At 39.5% G+C, this 25,117-nt stretch overlaps 1 protein-coding gene across 1 annotated transcript in view; it reads left to right on the top strand.

The window, feature by feature from the left end:
- Window positions 1-24,878, top strand: part of PLA2G4F (phospholipase A2 group IVF) — a 28,336-nt gene extending 3,458 nt beyond the window's left edge. Inside the window, exons 2-20 of the mRNA XM_037393732.1 lie at window positions 3,006-3,078; window positions 5,172-5,308; window positions 6,629-6,757; window positions 8,170-8,210; window positions 8,821-8,863; window positions 10,096-10,162; window positions 10,456-10,625; window positions 12,727-12,840; window positions 13,333-13,370; window positions 14,296-14,431; window positions 15,144-15,280; window positions 16,416-16,638; window positions 17,226-17,340; window positions 19,009-19,146; window positions 19,632-19,739; window positions 20,605-20,799; window positions 21,130-21,296; window positions 21,927-22,113; window positions 23,368-24,878. Of these exons, the coding sequence (XP_037249629.1) occupies window positions 3,006-3,078; window positions 5,172-5,308; window positions 6,629-6,757; window positions 8,170-8,210; window positions 8,821-8,863; window positions 10,096-10,162; window positions 10,456-10,625; window positions 12,727-12,840; window positions 13,333-13,370; window positions 14,296-14,431; window positions 15,144-15,280; window positions 16,416-16,638; window positions 17,226-17,340; window positions 19,009-19,146; window positions 19,632-19,739; window positions 20,605-20,799; window positions 21,130-21,296; window positions 21,927-22,113; window positions 23,368-23,597 (2,448 nt within the window). The 3' untranslated portion in view covers window positions 23,598-24,878. The remainder of the gene's footprint in view (window positions 1-3,005; window positions 3,079-5,171; window positions 5,309-6,628; window positions 6,758-8,169; window positions 8,211-8,820; window positions 8,864-10,095; window positions 10,163-10,455; window positions 10,626-12,726; window positions 12,841-13,332; window positions 13,371-14,295; window positions 14,432-15,143; window positions 15,281-16,415; window positions 16,639-17,225; window positions 17,341-19,008; window positions 19,147-19,631; window positions 19,740-20,604; window positions 20,800-21,129; window positions 21,297-21,926; window positions 22,114-23,367) is intronic.
- Window positions 24,879-25,117: the final 239 nt, after the last annotated feature.

Here is a 25,117-nt window from a genome sequence, read left to right as displayed (position 1 = left end):
CTGATTATAAAACTTGCCTTCCAGAAGATCATGGTTCTTGTGACTGGGTCTGAAGTCTCCTTTTATGACTGTAGGTGTACACTTCTGGGGGTGGAGGGAAAGTTAGGGGTGCCTAGGCCATCTGAGTTTGCTTTTTGGTTTAAAAGCAAACTTCCGGCACTCTGGCCATGAGGAAGGGAATTACAGGCAGCAGTGTTTTCCTTGGGAGCAGGAACAGGGGAGAGAGTGCTTCCTTGGTAAACCAGACACTTCTCTGCCCACCTGATTTGCCTAGTAGCTGTGAACACAAAAGAAAACATGGCTTAGAAGTTACATTTTTATTTGCTATTGATGACATTTTTGTAATGTGATTGGCATGCTTATAGTGAGTCCTCTGCATCCACTGAGAGATGTGGAGTGGATCCCAGCACTTACACCCCCCTGTATAAAGGCAAGTATTCTGGGCCATATGAGAATAAAGAGTGCTGGGTCCTACGGCTGGGGTAATCTGTTTTGCCATCACTTGCTGCTGCATCAGCATCTTCAGCTTACAGGGAAGATACAGACAGTGCTTAGCGGGGCTGAATGTGTGAAAATTCAGTTTTGTACCCTCATTTAAGGCTTTCAAGGTCTTTTTGCTTCAAATGAACTCTCTTGAGCTCTGGAAAAGGGGTGATTCTGAAAAATCCTTAAGCTGCAAAGTAGAAATTGTTTGGTTGCATCAGTCGCATACACTGGTATGCTGTCATGTACACTGGTGTAGGCAAAACTGTCATTATTTGTTGTTCATTTCCCATACAGATTTCTTGCCTGCCTTTTCCCTGACACATTCAAATGGATCATATCTGATACTCTCAAGCTTCATTACTCTGTAAGCTCACCTTGCACCATGCTATGACCTTGCTGTGCCTTGGCTAAAAGATAAATAGAAAAAGCAGATGGGAGGGTTCTGGTATAGCACAGACTTGTAAGCCCAGTGAAAAGTCTGTTATATGCCCTTAAACTATGATCTGGGCGTGGAAAATGTGTCCTCAGCTGTTTGATGGCTGACTGCAAATCGAAGTTCATTAGAGACTTTCAGAAGGACTTTCTTTTGAACATGTAACTATACGTTGACAGATGGTGTGGGTTAAAAGAAGGCTATGCTATCTTCAGGAGGGTGTTCTGTGCTTCCTCTGCTGATAGTGTCTGAATTTCAGGCAATAGCCAGGCTACGTGAGTAAAGATTGCTTTGGCAGTAGTGGGAGTGTGATTACGTAGCTTCATTTCTCAACAACCTGAAGAGTTGCAGCACCTTTAGGAAGCTGGTGAGAATAACATATGCAATCTTAAATTTCTCTCTGTAGTCCATTCTGCAACTTGGTGAGGTAGCAAGGAGGTTAGGTATTGCCTCAGAAACTAGCGTTGGTGGTTGAGCAAAATAGAGATGATTAGGAAAAGTTTTAAAAGAAAAACTAGCATCTGAAGGGTAGAGTTCATGGTTAAGTTCAATGTGAAGGTATGTCTTGCTCCTAGAAACAGATCAGGGAAAGAGTATGTTCAACATGTTGATGCTGCAAATAAGAACACTTTAAGAGTAATAATAATATAATTGGAATTTATTTGCACAAATTTAATCTGGCACCAGTGTGAGAGATCTTAGACAACGTGTGTAACTTTTATCCTTCACTCGTTCATCAGGGTGGATGGTAGTCACTTAATACAAAGACATTCAATATACGATGTGTGTCTTGGTTTTGTGTTGTTCACCTGGTAAGCTGAGAAGTACCTTGAAGTGATAAGAAGTAAAACACCACAAGTGTGTGACTGCCTAACAAACGTAGTACAGTTCCAGTTATCAGCTAAGGAATATTCAAGAGAAGTTTGACAGTTCAAGGTTCATTGGTTTCCTTGAGATCCTAGTTAGTGATATGTAGGGCCTATGTTTTTATATAATATTTGGCACTCTGCAGCACTTTGTTGTAAGTGAAGATCCTGTTGAATTCAGTTGTAGATGAATGCTTAGCCTATCTGAAATTAAAGTCTGGTCCCAGGTCAGCTATGTAGAAAATTATGAACATGAAATAGTGACCACTTGTGAAAAGCATTTTGAAATGAGATTTAAGAATAGAAAAAGTTCTTAGCCTGCCAGGATTGTGTCATAACTTATGGAAATGAGGCAGAATCCCATTCTTTTCACCGTATACAATTGTTGCTGGGCAGTCTCTGCACTAATTCCTTTCAAGGTATTTTCTCTTGTCGTCTTCTGCCCTCCCCCTGCCAGTTCTTGATCTTCTAGGATTCAGTCAGGCTTTTTTTTCCCCCTCTTCACATCCAGACATCTAAATACTAATATTACTTTCCAAAAATAGTGTCCCAGAAGCTTTCAAGAGCAAGAATTACATTTTGATCTGTGCTTGTGAATTGGCACATGCATGTTTAGAGTGCTGACACTAGTAACTAGTCCAGAATGAAAAGGAATTTAAGGTTTGTCTTTTCTTGCTCAGACTGCCATGAAGTATGTGTTCCTACAAGAAAGTGGTTTGGTGGTTGTTTTTTTCCCCCCTCATTGTAAACAGCATATGCTTCTTACGTCTTTAGACCATGCTGTTAAGATTCTTGTCATGTCTGGTATTACTCAAGCATGCATATGCCCTTGGCAAGTAGTCTTAAATTATCCAAGTCATGATTAAAATTATTTGAGCAGCTTTAGTATCTGTTTATCCTCCAGCAGGAATGAACTAATGAAGGAATTAAAAACTGATCTATAATTAGAGGAAGCCCTAAATAAGGAGCTTATTTTCTGAAGTCTGTGAGGAGTTACCCTAAGACATCACTCATTGCCCTGCTGAAAGGGAATTTAGTTTCCTTCTAGACTCCTTTAGTCTTCTTGCAGGGCACTGAGAGTGCTGCATATGTTCCCAGACTGACTCAATAGTTTATTTTGGGTTGGCTGGTCTGATCCATTTCTCTGGACTGATACTAGTGTGGTTATAGAACGGGCACTGCAATTGAGACAGGTGCTGAGCTTGTTCCTCTCTTTTCAGTGGGAGAAGCACCCTTACTACAACCTAACAGTAAAAGTCCTCCAAGCCAGAAACATCAAGGGTACAGATCTGCGTAAGTATTTAGTCAAGTTTATATGAAAACAGATAGTTTGTTTGGTGCTTATCTGTAACACAGGTGACGTTGTTATGGGAACTTCTTACTGACACATAGTGTATTGTCTTTGGTCTGAATAAAGGCTTCTCTTGTAAAGCTTGATCTGAGGCCAAGCTGCAAATTAACCCTTCTACTATGCAGAATTAGATTGGGTAAGTCCTGGTAATGTTTTGCTTCCCTGCTTCTTTACATCTTCTGTTGTGGCCCGTTTTGTGTTCCTTGATCTGGATTCAGCGCTCTGGCCATGGCAAATTTCACGCTTGCTTCTGCTGAGCAGTCGTCTTACACCTGGAAGCAGCAATCTTCAGTTCTAGATTCCAGATGTTTCTCAGTTGTAGCAGTGCTTTCTTTCACATGCCTGCTATTTTGTTTGTCATTGAAACTTTTCAAGGAGGTAGGTGGTTGTCTGATTCCAGGACAAGCTGCTTTTTACCTGTTCCTGTTTTTGATAGCATGGTATATATTCCCTTCCTGTTACGCATCTGTGTTGAGTAAAGCTCTCAGGGCTGTTTGGGTCATTTGGATCTTTAAAAGTAATTTGAGATTCAATTACTTCAGATATAATGTAGTAAGGTAGTCTGCCTGCTTTAAGTTTATATCTGACATCCAACATTGAACTGCTGGAATGCTAAATGACTGTCCAGGGAATGAAAAACCCTTCTGAAAGGCTGAGGGCTAGAGTCACACTGTGAAGAGAGGTTCATTTTATGGCCTTTCTGCGCAATTGGTGTGATGAATGGTCCCCATGCTTATGTTGTTAAAGGGGCCTTAACTGGAAGAAGGAAGGAATCTGAGGCAATTGGTTATTTTCAGAGAAAAGAAACGGAAAGCTTACCTCCTGGCCACACTAGATGTGGGTATAGCAGTGGTGGATATTGTCTACTTCAACTTCAGTAAGGCTTTTGACACTGTCCCCCATAAGATTCTTACAGAGAAGCTGATGAAATATGGGCTGGATATGCAGACGGGGTTGGATTGAAAACTGGCCGAGTGGCAGAGCTCAGAAGGTGATGATCAGTGGTACAAAGTCTAGTTAGAAGCTAGTAACTAGTGGTGTAACCTAGGGGTCAGTTCTGGGCCCCATCTTTTTCAATGTCTTCATTAATGATCTGGGTGATGGGGCTAAGTATATCCTCAGTCAGTTTGCTGATGTTAAAAAAACTGGGAGTAGTGACTGGTACACCAAAGGGTCACAATGCTATCCAGAGGGACCTCAACAGGCTGAAAAAGTAGGCTGACAGGAACCTCATGCAGGTGAACAAAAAGAAGTGGAAGTCCTGCACCCTGTGCAGCAGTGTACGCTGCGGGCTGATGAGCTGGAAAACAGCTTTGCAGAAACAGACCTGGGGGTCTTGGTGAACAGCAAGCAGGCCATAAGCTAGCAGTGTGCTCTTGCTGCAAGGAAGGCTCACAGTGTCCTGGGCTGCATTAGGAGAAGTGTTGGCAATGACAAGCAAAGTGATCCTTCCCTTCTACTCAGCAGCAGTGAGGCTGCGTCTGGAGTGCTGCGTCTAGTTCTGGGCTTTCCTCTAAGAGATACTTGGGCTACTGGAGAGAGTCTATTGAAGAGCCACTAAGACTGTAAACAGACCGGAGCATCTCTCATATAAGGAAAGGCTGAGTTCTGGGACTGCTTAGTCTGCAGAGCAGAAGGCTCAGGGGGACCGTATTAATGTGGACAAGTATCTGAAAGGAGGGTGTCAAGGACATGGAGCCACACTCTTTCAGTGATGCCCAGTAACAGAACAAGAGGCAATGGGCCTGATATCAGGAGTAGTCTTTTTTGAAAAGTTGACATTCTTCATTTTGAATAATAGTCTCTTTTATGAAGGGCTTTATGGTTTGAATGAATCAGAAAAAATAAATAGAAGTGCCTAATGTTCACTTTGATGCTGTTTAAAAATGTGTATTTCATTAAAGGCTTTTGCTTTACAAGTCCAGCCTTGGTTTTGCAAGTTTCTATGATGCAATGAGATCTAGAAAATGAGCTCATGGGAAAGAGTATGTTTGATTAACATTATTCTGATATCTGTCTCTACACTGTGCTCTAGTGTCCAAGGCAGACTGCTATGTGGAGCTAAAGCTGCCCACTGCGTCTCCCAAAGTGTTCCGAACTCAGGTTGTTGACAACTCTGATAACCCAGAATGGAATGAAACTTTCAAGTATCGAATCCATAGTGCTGTTAAGGTAAGGAATGCGCTTTGTGGAGCTGATTGAGCTGTGTGCATTTGTGTACTGACTTAACTTTTGATCATTCATTATTACCCTCAAAACCAGTGGTGCTTGTAAGGTATCAGTTGTTTTCAGTGGTACAAAAAGCTGTACCATGCATGTCCAGTGATAACCACAGCAATTTGTAACTGCACTTATGCAAGTTGCAGCTAGAATTTTCCATAAATATCCTTGTGATGCAATTCAGGAAAGGGGAGTTATGGCGGTACAAGGAAGTTCCTTGGTAAAGCAAGTTTCTATTTGAAGGTTGCTTTTTACTTTGACAGAGTAGCTGTTACCTTCTTGTAGTTCTACTTGCCTTACACAGCCAAGTGGCTGAGTGAAGGTAATGGGAACTAAATTTCAAGTCACATTGCCACTTAGTTCATTCAGTCATGTCTTGCCATCAATTCCTATGATCAAGAAAAGCAAAATTCAAACTCCTAGAGACAGTACATCTGTCTGAGCAGGACCAATAGAGTATTGAACAAAGTCTTCAGATTGTCAGCGTTCATTCTCAAAGTAGACGCTAATGGTAGATGGAAGGAAACTGTACTTTAAAAGGTTAGATTTACTATGACACTATTGCTTTCAATAGCATCCTAGCCTTTGGAATAAGGTGCTTATTAACAAGAAACAAACTCCCTCACTGGAGTACCTTTCCATAATGGTTGGTGACAAAGGCAGAATAGTAATTGACCTAAATCATAAGGAAATTGTAAATTAAGCTTTAGAGCGTGTGACCTTTTTCTTCCCTTGCATGGGGGACAGCCGCCCCTGCATGAGGCCTTAGTCTGGTTACTGCTGCGAGACTGTGCCAGCACAATTCTAACTTGAGTTTTGTCTCCTTGAAGAGACAAGTTGTTGCAAGGCCACTTTTTAGGTGCCATACATACTGACTATGTCTATTTCAATTAGTTTCTGCTGGATTTACCTGCTCTGAGACTGCTGAGCAGGAAGTGATAGTTCCCTATAACATCCTGGACTAAATCATGCTGAAAGAGTGGAAATTGCTATTGCTTCTTCAGGCAAATCTGTACCTGAAGGTGGTGGAGAATACTGGCACATGCACTCATCTGGGACCTCTCTTTATTTGGGAAGCTCAGAAAATCTTAGCTAAAAACTGTTATCTAGGAGCTTTTTGCTTAACTATGCTGTAAGCCCTGCTGGAAATAGTGAATTCTCTTCAGGAGTGGGAAGGGTATTGATTAATGCTTAAAGTTTCCATTGTATACAGCTACCCAGGTTTATGGAAGTGTTTCTGTCTTATCTGAGGCTGTTTCTGTTTGGTTTTAGAACATTCTGGAATTGACACTCTATGATAAGGATGTCCTCGTCAGCGATGAGCTCACATCTGTTGTCTTTGATGTAGGGGGCATGAAGCTGGGTCAGCCCCTGCTGCGTACTTTCAGGTTGAACCCTGAGGTTAGTCTTTGGCTTCTTCCCAGGTCAACTGTGAATAGCGGCAGCTCATCATTACAGAAATCTGGCAGTACATGCTGGTTGACTTTTCTGTTGTAGAAGCCAGAAGGGGAAAATGTGTCAGCAGGTAATGACAGCATATATGGTTTTACTGTCAGATGTTTCTAAAATCCCTAGTGATTTTTTTTTTGTGTTATGTGTTCCACAGCTTTTGAGATGCCCACCTAAATAAAACTTGGAATGACTGCTGTCTTTCAGAAGATGTTAAAACACTTTTAAAGGGTATTGATTTTTCAGAAGACTAGAGGGGCATAAAGTGGGCTCAAAATTAAAAGCATTTACAGGCAGCAGTCATTGTGGGGTCTGCAGACAGTCTTTAGTTGATCATCATCAGCTTGCAGTGAAGGAGTTTATTGCTGTAAAAGTTAGCTCTATATTTAATAAGTCAAAAGCCTAAGGAAATCTTACGTCCCTGAGATATGTTCAGTTACATTTAGCCTCTGCTTCAGGTGGGTGACATTGGTGCATATCAGCTGCTCTCAGTCCCCATGGACCTGTTTATGGACTTGCAATAAGACAGCTTGTTTTATGTACGTAAAGTCACATCACCACTCTGATCTTTTTTGTAACTGCCTCAAAACACATTGGTACAGTAGATCTGGATTAAAGGGAAGCTTGAGCTTGTTTCTTGAGAAATTGGACTTTAGTGCTGTTGGTGCAGTCAGAAGCAAGCTAATTGGTATGAAGTTAGCAGGAAGGTTTTGGTCAGTGTTACAAGCACTCTAAATGATTTGTAATCATAGAAAGAGGGTTAGAAACTCCCTTTTTTTCCACTAGCCATCCTGTTTGCTAAATGCTTAAGTCATCTTGATCAGTAATTACGGAACTAGAAACTTCAGTAAATAGAATTACCTAGATTGGCTTCTACTTGGTTATTTTAAAAACTGCATTAGGTCTGCTATCGAGCATTTACTGTATTGCTATGGTAGGGGAAAAGATGGCTGGATCAAAGTGTACAATACAAAGACAGCAATGAGTGAAGAGAGCAACCTACTGAAATAATAAATGGGAGGAAGCACAAAACCTCATGTAGAACCTGTTTGCGGAGGCGGCACTGCAGTGATACTTGAGCCAGAAGAGTGTGTTTTTTCTCATTAGCAGAGTAGTGGATCTGAGACCCAGCTCTCACTTGTGTGTACTTGTGTCTTGTCATATAAGATATGTCCAGGGGGAGAGGAATCTTTACAAGAGTAACAACAAAAAGCATGAGTTTTCGACCTTCCAAAAAACTGGAGCTTCTGTAAAAGCAACAAAAGTAGTTACTATAATTTGTAACAGGAAGAAAGCTTAATCTCTTGGAAAAAGCCTTATATTCAAGATCAAGGGTCACCTGTGTCCAACTTTTATTTTTAAAGGCTAATGAAGAGCTGGATGTAGAGTTTTACTTGGAGAAATGGTGAGTCTTACCTGAAAAGCTGAAAGAACTTGTGCTCCACCAATACGTTTTCTTAGTTGCTTTTTCTGGGCAGGGACAGTCTTGTCCATAAAAAGGCTAATGCTTAACAGTTCTCGGTGATGTTTGAGTTGATTCAGCAATGGCAGATCACAAATATCCTTAAAACACCAGTCACCAAAACTTTTGGGATACTAAAAAAAAATAATAAAATTTGCTGGACTTTGTGGGAATGGCAGTGCTGCAAAAGAAATGAACATTTTGTAGATGAATTACTTAGGAGTGGAAAGCTTTCACAATTAACCTTGCAATATAAAGAAATAAAGGCTTTATCTATCTGACAGTCAATCTAAGCCCAGCTTTTCTCTAGGTTGTCAAAATAACTGAGATGGGGAGACCTTATAGCACATGCTTATAGTTGCACACAATTTTTTTCTTCAGTATTTCCCCCCACATTGTTCCATGAAGAGTATACTTGTGTCAATCTAGTTTGCATAGATCTCTCACACTGAGGACTTTCTCCCCCAGTGTTTATCCAGGCAGATAGTTTGTAAAGTAGGATGAAGTAAATTAGTAACAAAACTAATTTGCATTAAATCTCTTCCTTTCACAGCTCAGATGCCCCTACAGAGGTTTTGACTAATGGAGTCCTTGTGGTGAGTACATGGAAGCCAATTACATACATGTTGGCATTCACTCCTGAAGGTAGGTAATAGCAAGAAGACAAGAATTGTTGAGAATGGCTTCCTGGCTTCCAGATAGCTCCTATTCTCTCCAGCATCTGCCTCTCTTTTAATTCTGGTTTAAAAAGCTTCCTCAATTTTTAAAACTTGATACCAACTCACAGAAAGGGTTGGTTTTGGTAGTTTGGTTTTTTTGGTTGTTTTTTTGTTGATTTTTTTTCCAGTGGGGTTGTTTTAAAAGATGTAAACAAAAAATGTCTTTAGAAGGCTAGTGAATCTTGCACATTTTACTGAGTTTCTAGAGTAGATGCTGGCCAGGTATAGTCTGCCACTTTAACACCTATTATTTGTAAGCTTTTAACAGTACCATTAATAAGTAAGTGATGCTTCCCACTCTCCAGACTCTACCCTCACAGAATAGACACATCCATTAGGATGAAAAGTCCTAATCAGAGAAAATCAGTGCATTATATCTTAAAAATACAGGTGTTTTCACCTCTTTTGTCCCCTCAAAGGAAAGGGACCAAAGTTTTTTAATAAGGAAAAGAGGATGGGAAGGAGTTCATCATTGTTGAAATGTAGAGTTTTAACATTTTTTCAGGAAAAGTCGGTGGCATTTTACAGCACAGTTCTGCAAACTATTTCACAGGAGAGAGACTTTTGTGTTCCCATTTCCCTTAGCAAATAGTCTTACATTCAAGCAGTGGAGGAGTTTCTTATCCTTTAGGGCAATTATGGCCAATTAAGTATTTTATCTGCTGCCCTGGAAGGGAAGCTGATGGTTGAACGGTGTGAGAGACTAAACTTCATGAGCATGTGGACAATCCAGGACAGAAAGTCATGGCAGAATTTATCAAGTGTTTGCTTGGATCTGCACAGGCTCAGAATAGGTACTCACACATACATTAAACCAAGGTAAACGGAAAAACCCCTGGCATTGAGAACTTGTAACTATGAAGTACTGGTTGCAAACAAAAAAACCTCCAGTAACTGGAATAGGAAGGGTAGTTTTGATTTTGAAATGTTTCAGCAGGATGGGATATTTGCTCAACTTGCCCTTTATTTGAAAGATCAATGTAATACTTAGTGGGGTTTTTTGACAGCTTGCAGCTGTAAATCTACATCTTCTATAGTAGGTGGATTAAGTTTCAACAGAGTAGCAAACTAAAAATCTCATAACCAGAACTGGTTTCTTCTTTTCATAGGTTCATCCTTGCTTGTCTTTGCAAGGCACTATCAACAAAGAGGAAAAAAAAAAAGAGAAACAGAAAGGTAGGGCTGCCTGAAGAGTTTGTCAGATCTACTTTTCAGCATGTTTACTCCTTGGGAGAGAGGGGAGACTTGATTTTCTGTCTATCCAGCACATTTTTATTTACTGACTAGCAAACTGACTTTTAATTTTGCTTTTATTTTTAATGCTAAATAATATCATGTCACTTTCACTAGGTACCACAGAAGAGTTTTTGCTTGTGTTTTCATCATCTTAGCTATACTTAACAAGTACCTGATTTTCAGCATCTATTTAAATGGTTCCTGTGGTCTAAACTTCTTATTCTAATGCACAGGGAGCTGTGAGGTCAAGGTGTCTGTTCCAGGGGCGTATCAGAAGCAGTTGTGCATTCCTTGGAGACCAGACAATGAGAAGGATTATGGAACCTCATTTGTGTTTCATATGGATAAAGAAATGTGTCCAGAACTACAAGTGGAGCTGGAGCAAACCATATCTGTCTTACAGGTAAGCAACTGGGCTGACTGCTAGGAAGTTTACAGCCTACTTTTGAATAAATCCGTTCTGAAAGCAGTGCCTTTTGGACTATGAAAATGTACTTGAATGGCCTTAATTTAACGTAAGACAACCAGGGACAACTTCAGATGTTTAGGGATGTCAGTTTTGGGTATGTTATTTGGGTACCTGTGGATATCAAAAGCTGGCATTGGAAGCAGATTTCTTGTGGGCTACTATATGTATGTGGTGCTGCGGACCATCTGTTATGAAGGTTACTAATCACTTACAGTTACACCTTTTTGAACTGAACTCTATAATGTTGTAACCGCTCAGATCAAAATTTTCTAGACTAGAAGCCTGTCTTGAATGGATGTATTATTTTTTGGTTATATATTAGAAATTTATGGGCAGAGATATAAGTTTTTCTCTAGTGTTGCTTTTTACACTACTATTTTTTATTTTAAAAATTGATGAAAAATGTCAGACTTCACATTGGGTCTTTGACTTTGGTAAGGAGGTGAACTTGTCTTAAAAGTATACCCTCGCCAACTCTTTAAAATCTGTTCAAACTTGGGGATTAAAAAAATCTGATTCTGCACATGCTTGCCACCTAAAGACATCTTTCCTTTTGCCTGTTGGGATACTCTGTAGAAAGTCTTTTCTATTAGAAGCTTGTGGAGCACTTGCCACTTGCAAAGGTTTATTTAGCTTTGTCTATAACTTCACAGTTTCTACAGATACCCACACAGTGTGTCTGTCCCATAGGAATGGCTGAATATTCATTGTGATAACTGCTGCCAGTATGGCCTAACACCAAAAACGAGAGCAAGGAAACTATATATTCTGTGATGTTTTTCATCCCCACAAGCAGTTGGGCAGCATGAATGCAGATGGTGATCTTGACTACTCTAGAGGCAACTATGGAGAAAAGAACACAAAAAATAATATGGAAGAATAGCTTTGCAGTGGGGTTGATTGGGCAGCAAATATGAGCTGAAGAGAGAGACCTGGACTTAAGCAGTCAAAACCTCAGAGCCAGGCAAGCAAAAATACAGTAGAAGTTGACTGTGGAGATTGGTCCAGATGGTAAACCTCAACCAAACCACCCGTGGTAGCTAGCAGAATGTACTCCTTCAAGAGCTGGCATAGAGCACAAAGCTATCAAGTCTGACCTTTCCTATCTTATCAGAGGTAGGAGAGTGACAGGAACATAGTCATGTTGCTTGCCCTGTACCTAAATGCATGTTGTTTGTCCCTGTTAGAAGGACAGTGGGCTTAGAGGGACATTTGACTTAGGACACATGGTTTTGGTCAGAATACATCTGTGGAATCTGTGGGTAGTTCCTTGTCTGTCCAATTCTTGTTGTGAGAAGGGTGACCACCTGTTGTTTCTTTAAGGTGCTGTCTCCTCCCAGGGGTTGAGGCCTGCAGTGGTTGTAAAGGCTCCAGCCCACGTGGTAGGCTGTGTAGGTTTTGAGTGTGGCCCTGTGATATGAGAGGGTTTTTTATATGCCCCTTTTAAATATAGGAAACTGCACACAGCTCTGTATTGAGTGAACTTGCTCTTGCTAATACAGCCTGGCAGACTTCGTTTTGCTGTGCTTGTATAAGATGATTATGTTTTTTAATTACATACTACCATTTGTCCCAAAGGCTGTATTTTGTTTTCTATTTTGTGGTATTTGTTCTGTACGTCTAATGCTATTGCCTTGCTGGTATCTTTTCCAAATCCTGCTTTCAAGACAGAATGCCAAGCTTACTTGTAAGCTTTCTGATACATGTCAGACCACAATTATTTTGGGGGGAAATTTTATATTTGGAGATGGAGAAATTTTGCTTGTGGCAGACATCTATATTAAAAAACAACAACAACAACAAAAAGCTATTTGAGTGACACAAATAATCCCAGAAAAGATCTGTCAAGCAGAGAGCAGGATGATCTTGAAAAACCTTAAACTTCTGGGAGAGATTTAGTTATAATGATCTTGAGGGTTGTTTGCTGGTTTGACACATGAAAGTAATATATTTAACTTTTTTCTGGATTTTTCATTTATTTTATTATTCATTATTCATTACACCAAATATAAAAATAACATTTTATTTTTATTAGGATGGTATGAACCCTGATATTGAAAAGCATACTACAGTTCTGGGACTGGGAACTGTGCTAGTTAATTCCCTTCCTATTGGACAAAAAGTTGAAAGAATCATTTCTCTGGGAGAGGTAACGTCAATGTTTTGCATTTGTTTTAACATGCTTGGAATAACTTTTTCCCCTATTGCCTGTAGGGATTTGGAAAGTTAATCTGCACGTGATTCTTAGGAGTGCTGTTTTCTTGAATATCTGGAATGAAATACTGAGATTCAAAAAATGTTGTCATGGATGTGTCTTGCAGAATAGGTATAAAGTACATCACTTCCCAAAGAAAAAAGTCTGTTAGGTTGTGAAAGAAAATATCAGAGGAAGAGAAAAGCAAGAAGCTTGCAGAAAAAATAATTTTTTTCACCCTGCTCTCGGAGTACTTGTTTCTACTTTCTGTGGAGACTACTGAAAGTGTCTGAAATAAGTGCAAGGGAAAGGTGTTCCAGAGAGAGTTTTGTGGGTGAGATTGCTGTTCTGGTTAGTATCTAGTGACCCCGCTTATGTTATAACCTCTAGTTAATAGTTTCACCTGCGTAGTTGCTATCAATTGCAAGATGTGTTCTCTCTTCACAGGGACAAAGTTTGGATATGAGTTTGAAAACTGAAGAGAGGTGAGTAGGAACCTCATAAACCTCTAAAAATCAGGAAAGGCCTTTCTTCTTATAGTGAAGTAGCTGAGTGATTCTCCCTGATATTCTGGGGAGGTCTCTTGTCTCTGTTGATCTTTTGGGGTAGATTAAAGAAAAATATTGCTGGTTATTTTTCTTCTGAAGGCTGTGACTCTTTGCTTTGCTGATACTGTATTGGAATGGTGTCAGTCTTGCTGAAATCTGAACAAATTTTGTGTTCCTAATACTTAAGTGTAAAATAGCTGACAGTGTAAATCTTAAGTAGTTTTGTTAGGGACAGATGGTTCCCAGAATATGTGCAGCGCTGTACTGACAAATAGGAAGGGACGTCTCTGCATGTGAAGAGGTTGAGCTGTGAAGTAGAGGAAGGGTGCAAGAAAGGAGTGATAGGGGAAGAATAACACACAAAACTGAGCAGTTGGCTAGTAAGTTGATAGGGTTATTTCGTATATAGTCATTAACTGAAGATTCTGCTCCACTTTTACAAACTCATAACAAGTTTATTGGCATTCACTTGTCCATTTCTGCCTTGTAAGTTCAGAAATTTCTGTTTTAAAATTACTCTTCCCTTCATTTCTTTCCATGTCAGTACAGTGATCTCAGTTGCACCTCATACAATCTTCACCTACTGAGAATCTTTACTTTGTGAAATTCCTGAAGCTTAATCTGAGAGCTGTTTGACACAAGCTTTGTATTTAGACATTAAGGGAGAAATTTAATTTTAAATTCCAAAAGCGGTTGTTTCAAAATAGCTGGTGTATAGATATACACACTAAAAGTTCATTTAAGAGTTTGATCCAGTGATTCAGATCAGCACCAAGATCGCGTGTTCACAGAAACTGTTTTCCCCTGGTAATTACAAATCCTTCAAAATTTTGGGTTTTTTTTGTCTTAATTTCTATTTCAGCACTTGGGATCTTGATATACGTCTGGGTTTTGACCTCTGTAAAGAGGAGAGAGAATTTTTGGACAAAAGGAAGAAAATAGTTTCTGAGGCACTGAGGAAAACTCTTCACTTAAAAGAATCCCCTCCAAAAGATGAGGTATTGAGCTCAGTGCTGTAGTGAGATTCATAAAATCCTTTGTGCTTGGTTGATAATTAGGTATTGTAGGATTCTTGCCTGTAACCAACAGAAAACATGGTTTGCAGTCACCATGGCATGAAATACATCCCTGGGACATTTCAGTTCTGAAGTCTGAAATGGTGTATTTCTAAAATTTTGAAGGATGGGGGTGTGTTTTGGAACACAAAACATTGAAATTTCAGAATGTGTGTACTTTCTTTAGTTGAACTCTTGTATCTTGGGCTTTGAACTCTGAATTGTGATGGGGAAATCTGTTTCAGAATAGTTAAATTGAAGCTCAGACCACAGGAACAGCTTCATAATTTGAGGACACACTTATATCTAGATAGCCTGATACCTTGCTCTGTGTTCTTAGTGTGCTGTTATAAGAATGATTACTTTTTTTTGTCCTTATGTGTATATTGTATGGCATGCAAGTAAATGTGTGGTAATATACAAAATAATTTCAGTGATTGTCCCTAAGATGACATGCTGTGTCTTATAGTAAACAGTATATTTCAATTACAAAATAGAGAAAGGAATTATGGTTGAAATCTAACTGAAATTACTTGAAATGTGTGTAGAAATAGAGATTTTATCTCTTATTTTTATAAGAATGAGACTTAAATAGGATTAGTTCTGTAATTTGTTGGCAATTCAAAACTCTGTCATTGTGACTCCTGATCTGTAGGTCCCAGTTGTAGCGGTACTGGGGTCTGGAGGTGGGATGAGAGCACTGACATCGTTCTACGGCAGTCTTGCTGGGCTTCAGCAGCTGGGCCTTTTGGATGCTGCAATGTATGTGTGTGGGATTTCTGGCTCTACTTGGTAAGTTACATTCAATGTTGATTTCAGAAACTTAGATGTGAATATGTAGTAGTGTTGATGTAAATCAAGGTCAAAACTGCATTTGTGTCATCTGTAGAGAGACAACAAAGTCAAATATTTTATCAGTTCTCATCTGTGAGTTCTGATGGGGGTCCTAAAGAGTCTAAGATTCAGTATCACTTCTGATACAGCTACTGCCTAAATTTATCAGTCTGCTGCTTTTGCAACAGCTTGGCAGTTGAATATTAGAATGTGTTACATCAATAAAACTGCTGTGTGTTCCCTCAGAGCCCTGACTTCAAACACTCCCCACTTCCTTGCTCTTTCCAAGAGGATGACTGAGGTGGTGCAAGTCACTGGAAACATGCTCTCACAGACCACTTAGGTTACCACCTTCCAAAATGGCATATGTGGCTGAATAGAGGAATAGCACCGGCATACCCTTTGGTGGACTGGAGCAATGTGCTGAAATGTTAGATGTGGCTAGAATGTTTCAGTAGCTCAGTTCTTGGAGTTTGTGGTGAAATCATCCTTCATAAGTACATATTGTTTTTGTGAAATGGTTTCACCAAGTTGTGCAACTTTACAGTATAATCTTTCCTTCCAGAGCTTTGTATGTTAAATTAACTCCTATGTACCTAGTATTCTTCCACTGACCTCATGATCTGACCTGCGCCTTTTGATTCAGAGGCAAACTTTCAAATGTAGGCATCTGTTCATGTGGATAGCCAGTAGTCCAAACTAGTTTCTCATTTAATCAGACCTGTGTTCTGATAAAGGCTGTGGCCTCTATTGTTGTATGCAGTATAGCACCCTTACTGTCAGCCAGTCTGTCAAGGTTCTGGAGTTCGCTCATATTTATGAACTGGTTCATGTGCGCTAGCTAGCATGTGATGCTTGGAACATCCTTGAAAAGTAGGTTAGCAATCAGGATGAAGTCCTCTAGGTGTCAGGGTTTTCAGCGTGTTCTAGAGTTCAGAGATCCATCGTTTTTATGGTCTCTTTTCATGGTTTTATCTTTTAGCTAGACTTCTTAAGCTTTTAGTTTAGTGCTGCAGCACTAATTATAACTAGCTAAAATTATTGTTTACACAAGAGTTGTTACTACTGATGACATTAATATAAGCATTTTCAGGTGTTTATCAACATTGTATCAAGACCCTAACTGGTCACAGAAGGACCTTCAAGATGCAATCAGAAGAGCTCAGGGTACTGTGTCCAGCAGTAAAGCAGGGGCATTTTCCCCAGAACGACTGAAGTACTATTTCCAGGAGCTGAATGCAATGGAGATCAGTGGACGGAAGGTTTCCTTTACAGATTTGTGGGGCCTTATTGTGGAATATTTCCTACAACAGAAGGTAAAAGAGTTCATGTTTTGGGTGTGTACTGCTGTTTGTCTTCCAGGTGGGAGCTCTGAACACCCCGTATATTGTGTGTCTAGAAACCAACTTCTCTCTAACTACCCAGAGCTGTCCTGGGATAGATGTTGTGGAATAAACATAGGGAATTATTATCTCTTTCTGCCCTGAGTTTCCCAGCACCCTTGTTTAGTAAAGAATTTTGAAGTAGTGTAGTCAGTGCTGTAGGAAAAGGTAGTATTTATTTGGAATGACTGTTATTAAATCAATAGCTGTTGTACTGGGCAGGTAAAGAGTATGATGTTGGTTTTGCAAACCGGTATTTAACCAGTATTTTCATGCTAGTTGCAATCAGAAGTCAGAGAGTAACTAGTTTATTAACAAACACCAAACATTCGAAACATGCAACTGCAGAAATATTCTGGCAAAATCTAACCATATGCATGGGTTATGCAGAGGGAGGAAAAGGGACTTTGAATTAGTGGTATTGTTAGTCTAAAATGCTAAGCAAGAGCTTCAAATTATTGAAATAAGGGTATAGAACTTACCTGATTAAAGTGTGTTTCTTCTTCCTTGCTTGTGACCAGGAAGATCCGTCAAAGCTGTCTGATCAGCAAGAAGCAGTGAAATGGGCCCAGAACCCTTATCCTATCTATGCAGCTGTCAACGTGAGACCCAATATTAGCAGTGGCGACTTTGCCGGTATGAACATCACAAATTTATTTTTATTTGCTAAAATCCATAAATCCTGTTAACATATAGAGTTCCTTGGGTAGTGAGTAGCTAACAGGAAACATGGCTCAAGTAGCAGCTGGTAGTGCAAGAGGCCATAGGATTGGCAGAGTGTTATCGTCCTGATTGTAAATGTCTTCATGGCTATAATGGAGAAAACAGATTCAACTCTGCTGGCCACTGCCCATGTTTTGCTAGGAAGTGCCTGAAATTTTCAGGAGCTGAGAGGGAAGATTCTTACAGTACATGAGTCTGTATCCGAATAGGAGAATTGAAGTCCTTGGTTATTAGGTGACTGACTGACTTTTATAGTCTCAGATAATCAATTTGTATAGGATTCATGTAAAATGATGGATTGGTAACCTTAGAATCGTTTAACCATTTAGGCTGGAAAAGACCTTTGCCATCATCAAGTCCAACCATTAACCCAGGACTACCAAGTCCATCGCTAAATCATGTTGCTAAGCACTGCATCTACGCATTTTGTAAACACTTCCAGGGATCGTGATTCCACCACCTCCCTGGGCAGCCTGTTCCAATGCTTGGCCACCCTTTCAGTGAAGAAATGTTTTCCTAATATCCAATCTAAACCTCCCCTGGTGCAACGTGAGGCCATTTCCTCTTGTCCTGTCATTTGTTATTTGGGAGAAGAGACCTGCCCCCACCTGCCTACAGCCTCCTTTCAGGTAACTGTAGAGGGCAGTAAGGTCCCCCTTGAGTCTTCTCCAGACTAACAACTCCAGATCCCTCAGCCACTCGTCATAAGACTTGTGCCACAGACCCTTCACCAGTTCCCTTACCCTTCTCTGGACACGCTCCAGCACCTCTACATCCCTCTTGCAGTGAGGGGCCCAAAACTCAACGCGGTATTGTAGCATGCATCATGAAAATTGTGGTATTTAGCAGCCTGGGTTCTGCTGGTTATACAATTACAGTAAAAGATGAAGGCCAGTCCTACTCCAGGTCACTTGAAACTTTAAATATGGTGCAACAAGCGAGGATAGATACAGTGGGACAGGAACGTGAATTCTTTTCTCCATCTGTGTACCACTATGAGACTTCCTTGTTCTGGAGGAGAGTGTGTGTATGCCAGTGAATTTGATCTGTAAATATTTGTGAAAAGCTTTCAAGCATGAGAGAACTCTTTGATAAGCAGTCAGTGAAGTCTGACACAATGGGTCAATTGAATTTTCAAGTCAGTATGATAACAGTTTATGAGATGGTAAGTAGTGTGAAGAAAGCTGAGAAAAGTGAAGTAGGCTCCATTTGTGATGGAAAAGGGAGCCACCAGAATGGTTTAAAGTGGAAGTAATGTAGGCAGGCTATTTCTGCAGAAAAACAGTCAAGATGGAGCAAGATGAATTCCCTGCCCTCCCCATGGCCCCCCACCCCCCAAAAAAAAAATTAAAAAAAAAGGCCAGGAAGGAAGGATGTTGTATTTAGTCAATGAAAGCTTGTACAAGTTTTTATATTAATCATGTGTAAGATGATTTACTGAGGAGTGACAGGGAAATCCATAGTCATGGTGAACAGTGGAGGGAGACTGTTCTGTCTCCCTTGTGTGAACAGAAGTCAAGTGAGCATTTTCACCAAGTGTTTACTCTGGGATGAGTAAATATCCTCTTGGCTTGTTCTTAGAATGGTGCGAGTTCACTCCCTATGAAGTTGGATTTCGCAAATATGGAGCTTTTGTCCAAACAGAGGACTTTGACAGTGAGTTCTTCATGGGACGGCTCATCCGGAAACGTCCAGAGCCTAGGATTTGTTTTCTACAAGGTATGATCTTACAGTAATGAATGAAATGGGCAGGTGGAAGGGAGCTATGCTGCTTTTGGGATTCATCAACTTAAACCCATGCATTTTTGTGTCTTCCTAAAGAATTTGAAGAAGGGAAAAACGTCAAATCTTTCTCCAAAGGTTTAGGTGTACATTCATAGTATTACAGTCTAATATTCTGAGTTGCAAGACAACTGTAGTATGAGCAGCCTGTCAAAATCTTTGGCTCTAGATCTTCCCAATCTCTTGCTATCTTTCCCTTGCTGATAGAAGAGATTTTCTGTTGGAGAAATTTTTGCATAATGTTATTATATCAGAATTTGTCATGTGATTAAATCAAAGGTTTAAACTCAGTCATCATCTTTTAGAATAGTAGGGGTCATGTGACACCTTTCCCCATGACAAATGGCAGCTGAATTGTAGGCCTTCTGGTTAGACTGTGGAAAGCCTTTTGAATATTAAATTCTTCCAAATTTCTCCTGCAGGAATTTGGGGCAGTGCCTTTGCTGCAAGCTTGGATGATATCTGCCTGAAGGTGATTGGTATAGGACTGGGCTTTCTAGATTCTTTCAAAGATGTTATCAGAGTTGTAGGTAAGAACATACGTTAAACATACATTAAACTAGTACAACTTTTTTGAAAGATTCCTGATTTTGGAATACAAATCATACAAATAATATGATTTAGTGTGCTGTGTATAGTTTTCAAGATTAGCATAAAAGATGGATTTGGACGGATCTTTCATACCGTTTATCAGCACACTTTCTCTTCCTCCTTTTCTAAAATTTTATGTCTGACTTTACTATAAATCAGCTAGTTCTAGGAGCTGTCTTAAACACATACTGCATTGCAGGGGTCTTAATTGTGACAAGAGGAAGAACAGAAGCTGTACTGCTAAGCAGGAGGTGAAAAATAGGTTTTCAGTTCCCTCTTTGGCCCGATTTTTCTATTCTTGGATAAGCTAGTTGTATGTTTATGCTTTGTTCTCCATTTGTGCAATGCCTCCCTAGCAGTGAAAAGGAGGTGTATTAAAGTTGCTCAGGTGTATAATTATAGCCTTACAGTAAGTAGTGGGAGGAGATATTTTTTTTTTCTTCTCTGCTTTCACAGCCCTGGTTTTTTCTGCCCACATTTTTATTGTTGTAACTATAAATGCTGCTGTGTGTGGATGTCTTGTCTTATGAAACAGAAGCAGTCATTGTTTGGTAACAAGAGTTTCTTTGGGTTTGAAATCAATGTGGACAATGATTTATGAATAATGCTATTCCCTTTAAACAGGGCAGGTAAATTATCCAACTATAGAATATGCGGCTGATTTAAATTTCATGACAATACTCTTTTTTTTAATTAAAGGAAAAATTCAGCCTTAGAACAGCTGGTTAAAAATTGTAGAAAAAAAGTCTGATCAAAATGTTGGAGCTGGACAAGCACTTGCTATGTGTTCTGTGGCTTCTGCAGATGACTGCCGAAGATTCCATTTCCGAGATCCAACACGACTGAAGACTCGCTTGGTTATACCTGGGGGCCCCTTGTTACAAATTTTTCAGGATTTCTTCAAGTCCCGGGTCACATGTGGAGAAACCTTCAACTTCATGCAGGGATTGTATCTTCATAAAGATTATGTTAATATCAAGAAATTTGTGGCTTGGAGAGGTAAATGAATCTGTCTGTATCTGGGATATAAAATAGTATGTTAATATTTGTAACAGTCGTTACAGAACATAAGTGAGCTTGACTTGGTTCTGCTGAAGTCAGGGAATTTACCCCCCCTCATACCATAGCAAAAATTGTGAACCACTATATATGTTCTGTCATATAAGATAAGCTTATCATCAGACTTTACAGGTCAGTTTCAGATGAACGTGCACGTTGGAATGTCCTTTTTTCTTCTCATAGCCCCAGCATAAGCTTTGTTTATTGCATGTACCGAGAGGTGTGTAACGAATCATTATAGTTACTTGTGTTACTTGGAGTCTCTTCCAGGCACTCATCTGGATGCATTTCCCAACCAGCTGACCCCCATGGAAGAGAACTTGTATTTAGTGGATGGTGGCTTTTCTATCAACTCTCCCTTTCCTTTGGTACTTCAGCCAGAGAGGGATGTGGATGTTATCTTGTCATTCAATTTTTCTTGGGAAGCTCCGTTTGAGGTGAGAGATGTAGCTGAGCATTATTACATGAAGATAAAGCATAGAATCATATTCACAGTGGCAGCAGGTCGGTTGATGTTGAATACATACACTAATGAAAGAATGCATTAAAACAAATCCTTACCTCTTTCAAATATTATTGTACTATGCTTTTTACTGTGAATATCATGAGGAGACAGTAAGTGACAAATATAATAAGATTCCAAACTTTTCAGAGGCCTAAATAGATTGTTACCTAAAATAAGAGTGTTTGTGTAGCTTGTATGATCCATGTTACTTAGATATGTGGTTCTAATGGGAAAGTGGCTATTGGTGATTTTCTTCATGCAAACAAATCATTTCCTGTATACACGAGTGTTTATTTTTAAGTGTGGAAAAGTAAAGGTGAATATATTTAGAGCAATAAAACAAACAAAGTTTCAGCTGCAAACTGTTAATGTTTGGTAGCAGTTCTCAGTTCTGCTCTTCGTTCTTCTGTATCACTAGCCAGAAAAACTGTTTCTGCCAATTTGAAGTTGGATTTCTGTCACTTTTTTGGTGAAAGTCTCTCTCCCTTTGTGTATTGTAGTTAGATGATCTTATACATGTTTCTGGTATTCTACCAAAATTATTTTTGTTCTTTGACAACAGGTTTTAGAACTGACTCAGAAATACTGTGAGGAGCGGGAAATTCCTTTTCCAAGAATCAAATTGAGTGAGGAAGATGAAAAGAAGCCAAAAGAGTGTTACATGTTTGTAGATGATGATAATCCAAAGGCTCCAATTGTGCTCCATTTCCCACTGGTGAATGACACCTTCCAGAAATACAAAGCTCCAGGTAAGGGAGCTGTGTCTTAAAGAGCTATTTTAACAATCCTTCGGGTGTGTTGATAGGTAAATTTCAGTGGGCTCAATATCCCTCCTTTCATTCTTCTTAGTGTTACCATGTTGTTAATAAATTATTACATCACTTTAAGAAGAATCAGCTTCCACTAGCTTTTTGGAAGAGGGAGATGAAGAAGCAGCTGACAATTTTAAAAAAATAAAATCTGAAGGCTGGAAGAATCAAAATTAGGCAGCATTTTTGCTTCTTTCTGAACATTTCTGCCCTGATACCTGATTTTGTTACTTGTAGTTACTCTGAATATATAGGAAGGCACTATAAATCAGATTAAATTGTAAGTTCATTTTATTTATTGGATATGAATAAACCGTTAATCAACAAAGTGTTGGGGACCAATCTGTATGTCAGATCATGTAACTCAGTGCTAAGTGACCTGTGCCCTTGTAGGGTAAGGTCAAGTGATAAATGATCCTTGCTTCATTTAATGTGATAAATACCAACTACAAGGCCCAGCTCAGTCTATCAAGCAAGAGCACTGGGATGAAACAGAGCTGTATATTTAGGAAGGGATAGACAAAATTCAGTGTCCTTTGGAATACGTAGGAAGGAATGTGCAGAGCTGACGCAGACAAGAAGGTGTAAGGGACTCTGTTGATGCTGCCTGTGTTAATACTATAAAGATTGGCAGGCCCTGGCTGCTTTTCCACATCAACAATGAAGAGTTTCAAAGTGCTGGGCTTCAATATGCTTCAAGACTACTATTTCTGTAATAGCAACAAGCAGAAGTGTTTTTAGCAAATTTAACGTTTGTCTTTCAAGATCGGTATTTAAATGTAAGTGGCAGGGTGCTAAAAACACAGGTTACTGTATTTTGAAGAGTACATGCCAACCTCCTAAGGTCAGTTGAAAGCAGGGTGCTAGTGTCTTGTCTTTTAGTACAGAACAGCACTTTCAGGAAGGATTGAGCTTTGTATTTCCCATTTTGAGTATGATAATCGTGGATGCACTGAACTATTTATCAATCTAGTGGAAGGATAACAATACTTTACCTTCAGCTTCCAAACATTTTGGATCCCGAAGGAGCTGAAATCTATGAGGAGGAGCTTTGGGGAAAAAGTTTGGGTACAACAGAGTTATCTGTGATAGACTCCTTGCAGAATCCTAACTAAAATGAGTGTCCCACAGCTGGGTTTTTTTGGTGGTGATTTGGGTTGTGTTTTCCTCCCCCACCCCCCTTCCTTGCTGCAGGAGTTAAACGTGAGTCAGAAGAAGAGAAATCCTTTGGTGACTTTGTCATTGAGTCAAAAGATTCTCCTTACCGTACACTAAATTTCACCTTTGAGCCGTATGATTTCAACAGGTTAGTGGAAGTGAATCGCTACAACGTTCTGAACAGCAAGGACACTCTCTTCAAAACCCTAAACTTGGCTCTGCAAAGGAGAAAGTTGAAGAAAGTCATCAATACATCCAACACATGAGCAGCTTCCATAGCTGAGGATACAGACAGGCTGCAGCGTACAAAACTCATGTGGTGCGAGACACAGTATTGAAAACTCATAGCTGGAAGCTGCCCTTTTGGGAAGTGAGTGGCACTAGTGACACTGAAAATTCATTCTGGATAACAGATGTTCTTATGAAAACTTAAGGGATGTACAGTACAACATGGATGTTGCTTTGTTTTGTGGGGAAGAGTAGAGAATTATCTAGCATGGTATCTCATCTGATAGTGGCTGATACCAGATGACTAGGACCACCTTTTCAAACAGTTCAAGCATCAGGAGAATAATCTTTGAGATTCCACTGAGTGAAGCATCTCTTTTTGTCAAAGGTGCAGCAATGTTTGAGGAAACACTAATTTCTTCTATACCTTTATCTCTCTTGCTTTATGAACCTCCCTCCATGAACTACAATTTACATCGTCTGTCAAGGAATTCCACAGATTGTACCTATGTGCTGAGAGAGGGAATGTGTCCTTTTTGCTTTCAACTTGCTACTGCCTGATGCCCATGTACTTTCAAGACTGAACAGTCATTATCTGCTTTCCATTTTTGCCATTCGTGGTTTCAAGGATCTCTGTGATATTCCCATCCTACTCTTCGGAAGGATTATAATGGCTTTTAGTCTCCCAGAAGTTCAATGTAGAGTACCTTACTTAGGTAACTGTTTGGTTTTGAGGAAATAATAGTTCCCTTTTTTTATATGTAACAATTAAAGACATATCATGGGATTGTGTTGCTGCTTCCTACAGTTTGATCATCACAAACTGATGAAACAGTCAAAATGCTGTAAGTTCAATCTTTCGCTTTCTCTGTAAGAGGAAGGAAGGCTCCTTTGAAGAATCTGAATTAGATATTTTTACCTTACACTTGGGCTTGCAATTCAGCCAGACCTTTGTTCAAGTTATTTCTGTGTATCTATATATTTTAGAAACATCAATATTCAAAGTAGGCACACCTTATGAATGTGAATGAATAAAATGTCAAATGCTGCTACGGTGTGGGATGGAATTCACCTCACTTTGCAGAAAGCTCAGGGAGAAGTACTGAATTATGCACTTGGAAAATATCTAATAGAAAATGGCGGCAAACAAACACCATGTACCTTTCTGGCTTTTACATTGAACTGAATGTATTGATTCTGTACTCGAAAACTGGAGACAGGAAATTTGTCTTTTCTGAAATTATGTAAAGGCTTATAAACAGGTATGATTCTTGATATTTTTTTAATATGTTTCTCTTAATAAATACTAGTTTTGTTAATGTGCTTTTCATGATTTTTCATATAAACACTTAATATATTTTTCCTTATTCTAATAAAAAGTAAGCAAAAAAGTCAATGTAATACTATATTGCTTAGTTTCGTTTATTACATCAGGATACCTGACAGTGAGAAAAATGACAAGTCTATCTCGGACTGGTATCCACAGCAGTGGGAAGTAATCTCTTCATTGTGAGACTCCTCTTTGAGGAAGCATGGCTCATAACTGAATTTTTTAGAT

Source organism: Falco rusticolus, chromosome 7, assembly GCF_015220075.1.
Source record: "Falco rusticolus isolate bFalRus1 chromosome 7, bFalRus1.pri, whole genome shotgun sequence".
NCBI lineage: Eukaryota > Metazoa > Chordata > Aves > Falconiformes > Falconidae > Falco > Falco rusticolus.
The sequence above is the reverse complement of the archived record's forward strand: the minus strand, read 5'-3'. Positions and strand labels throughout refer to the sequence as shown.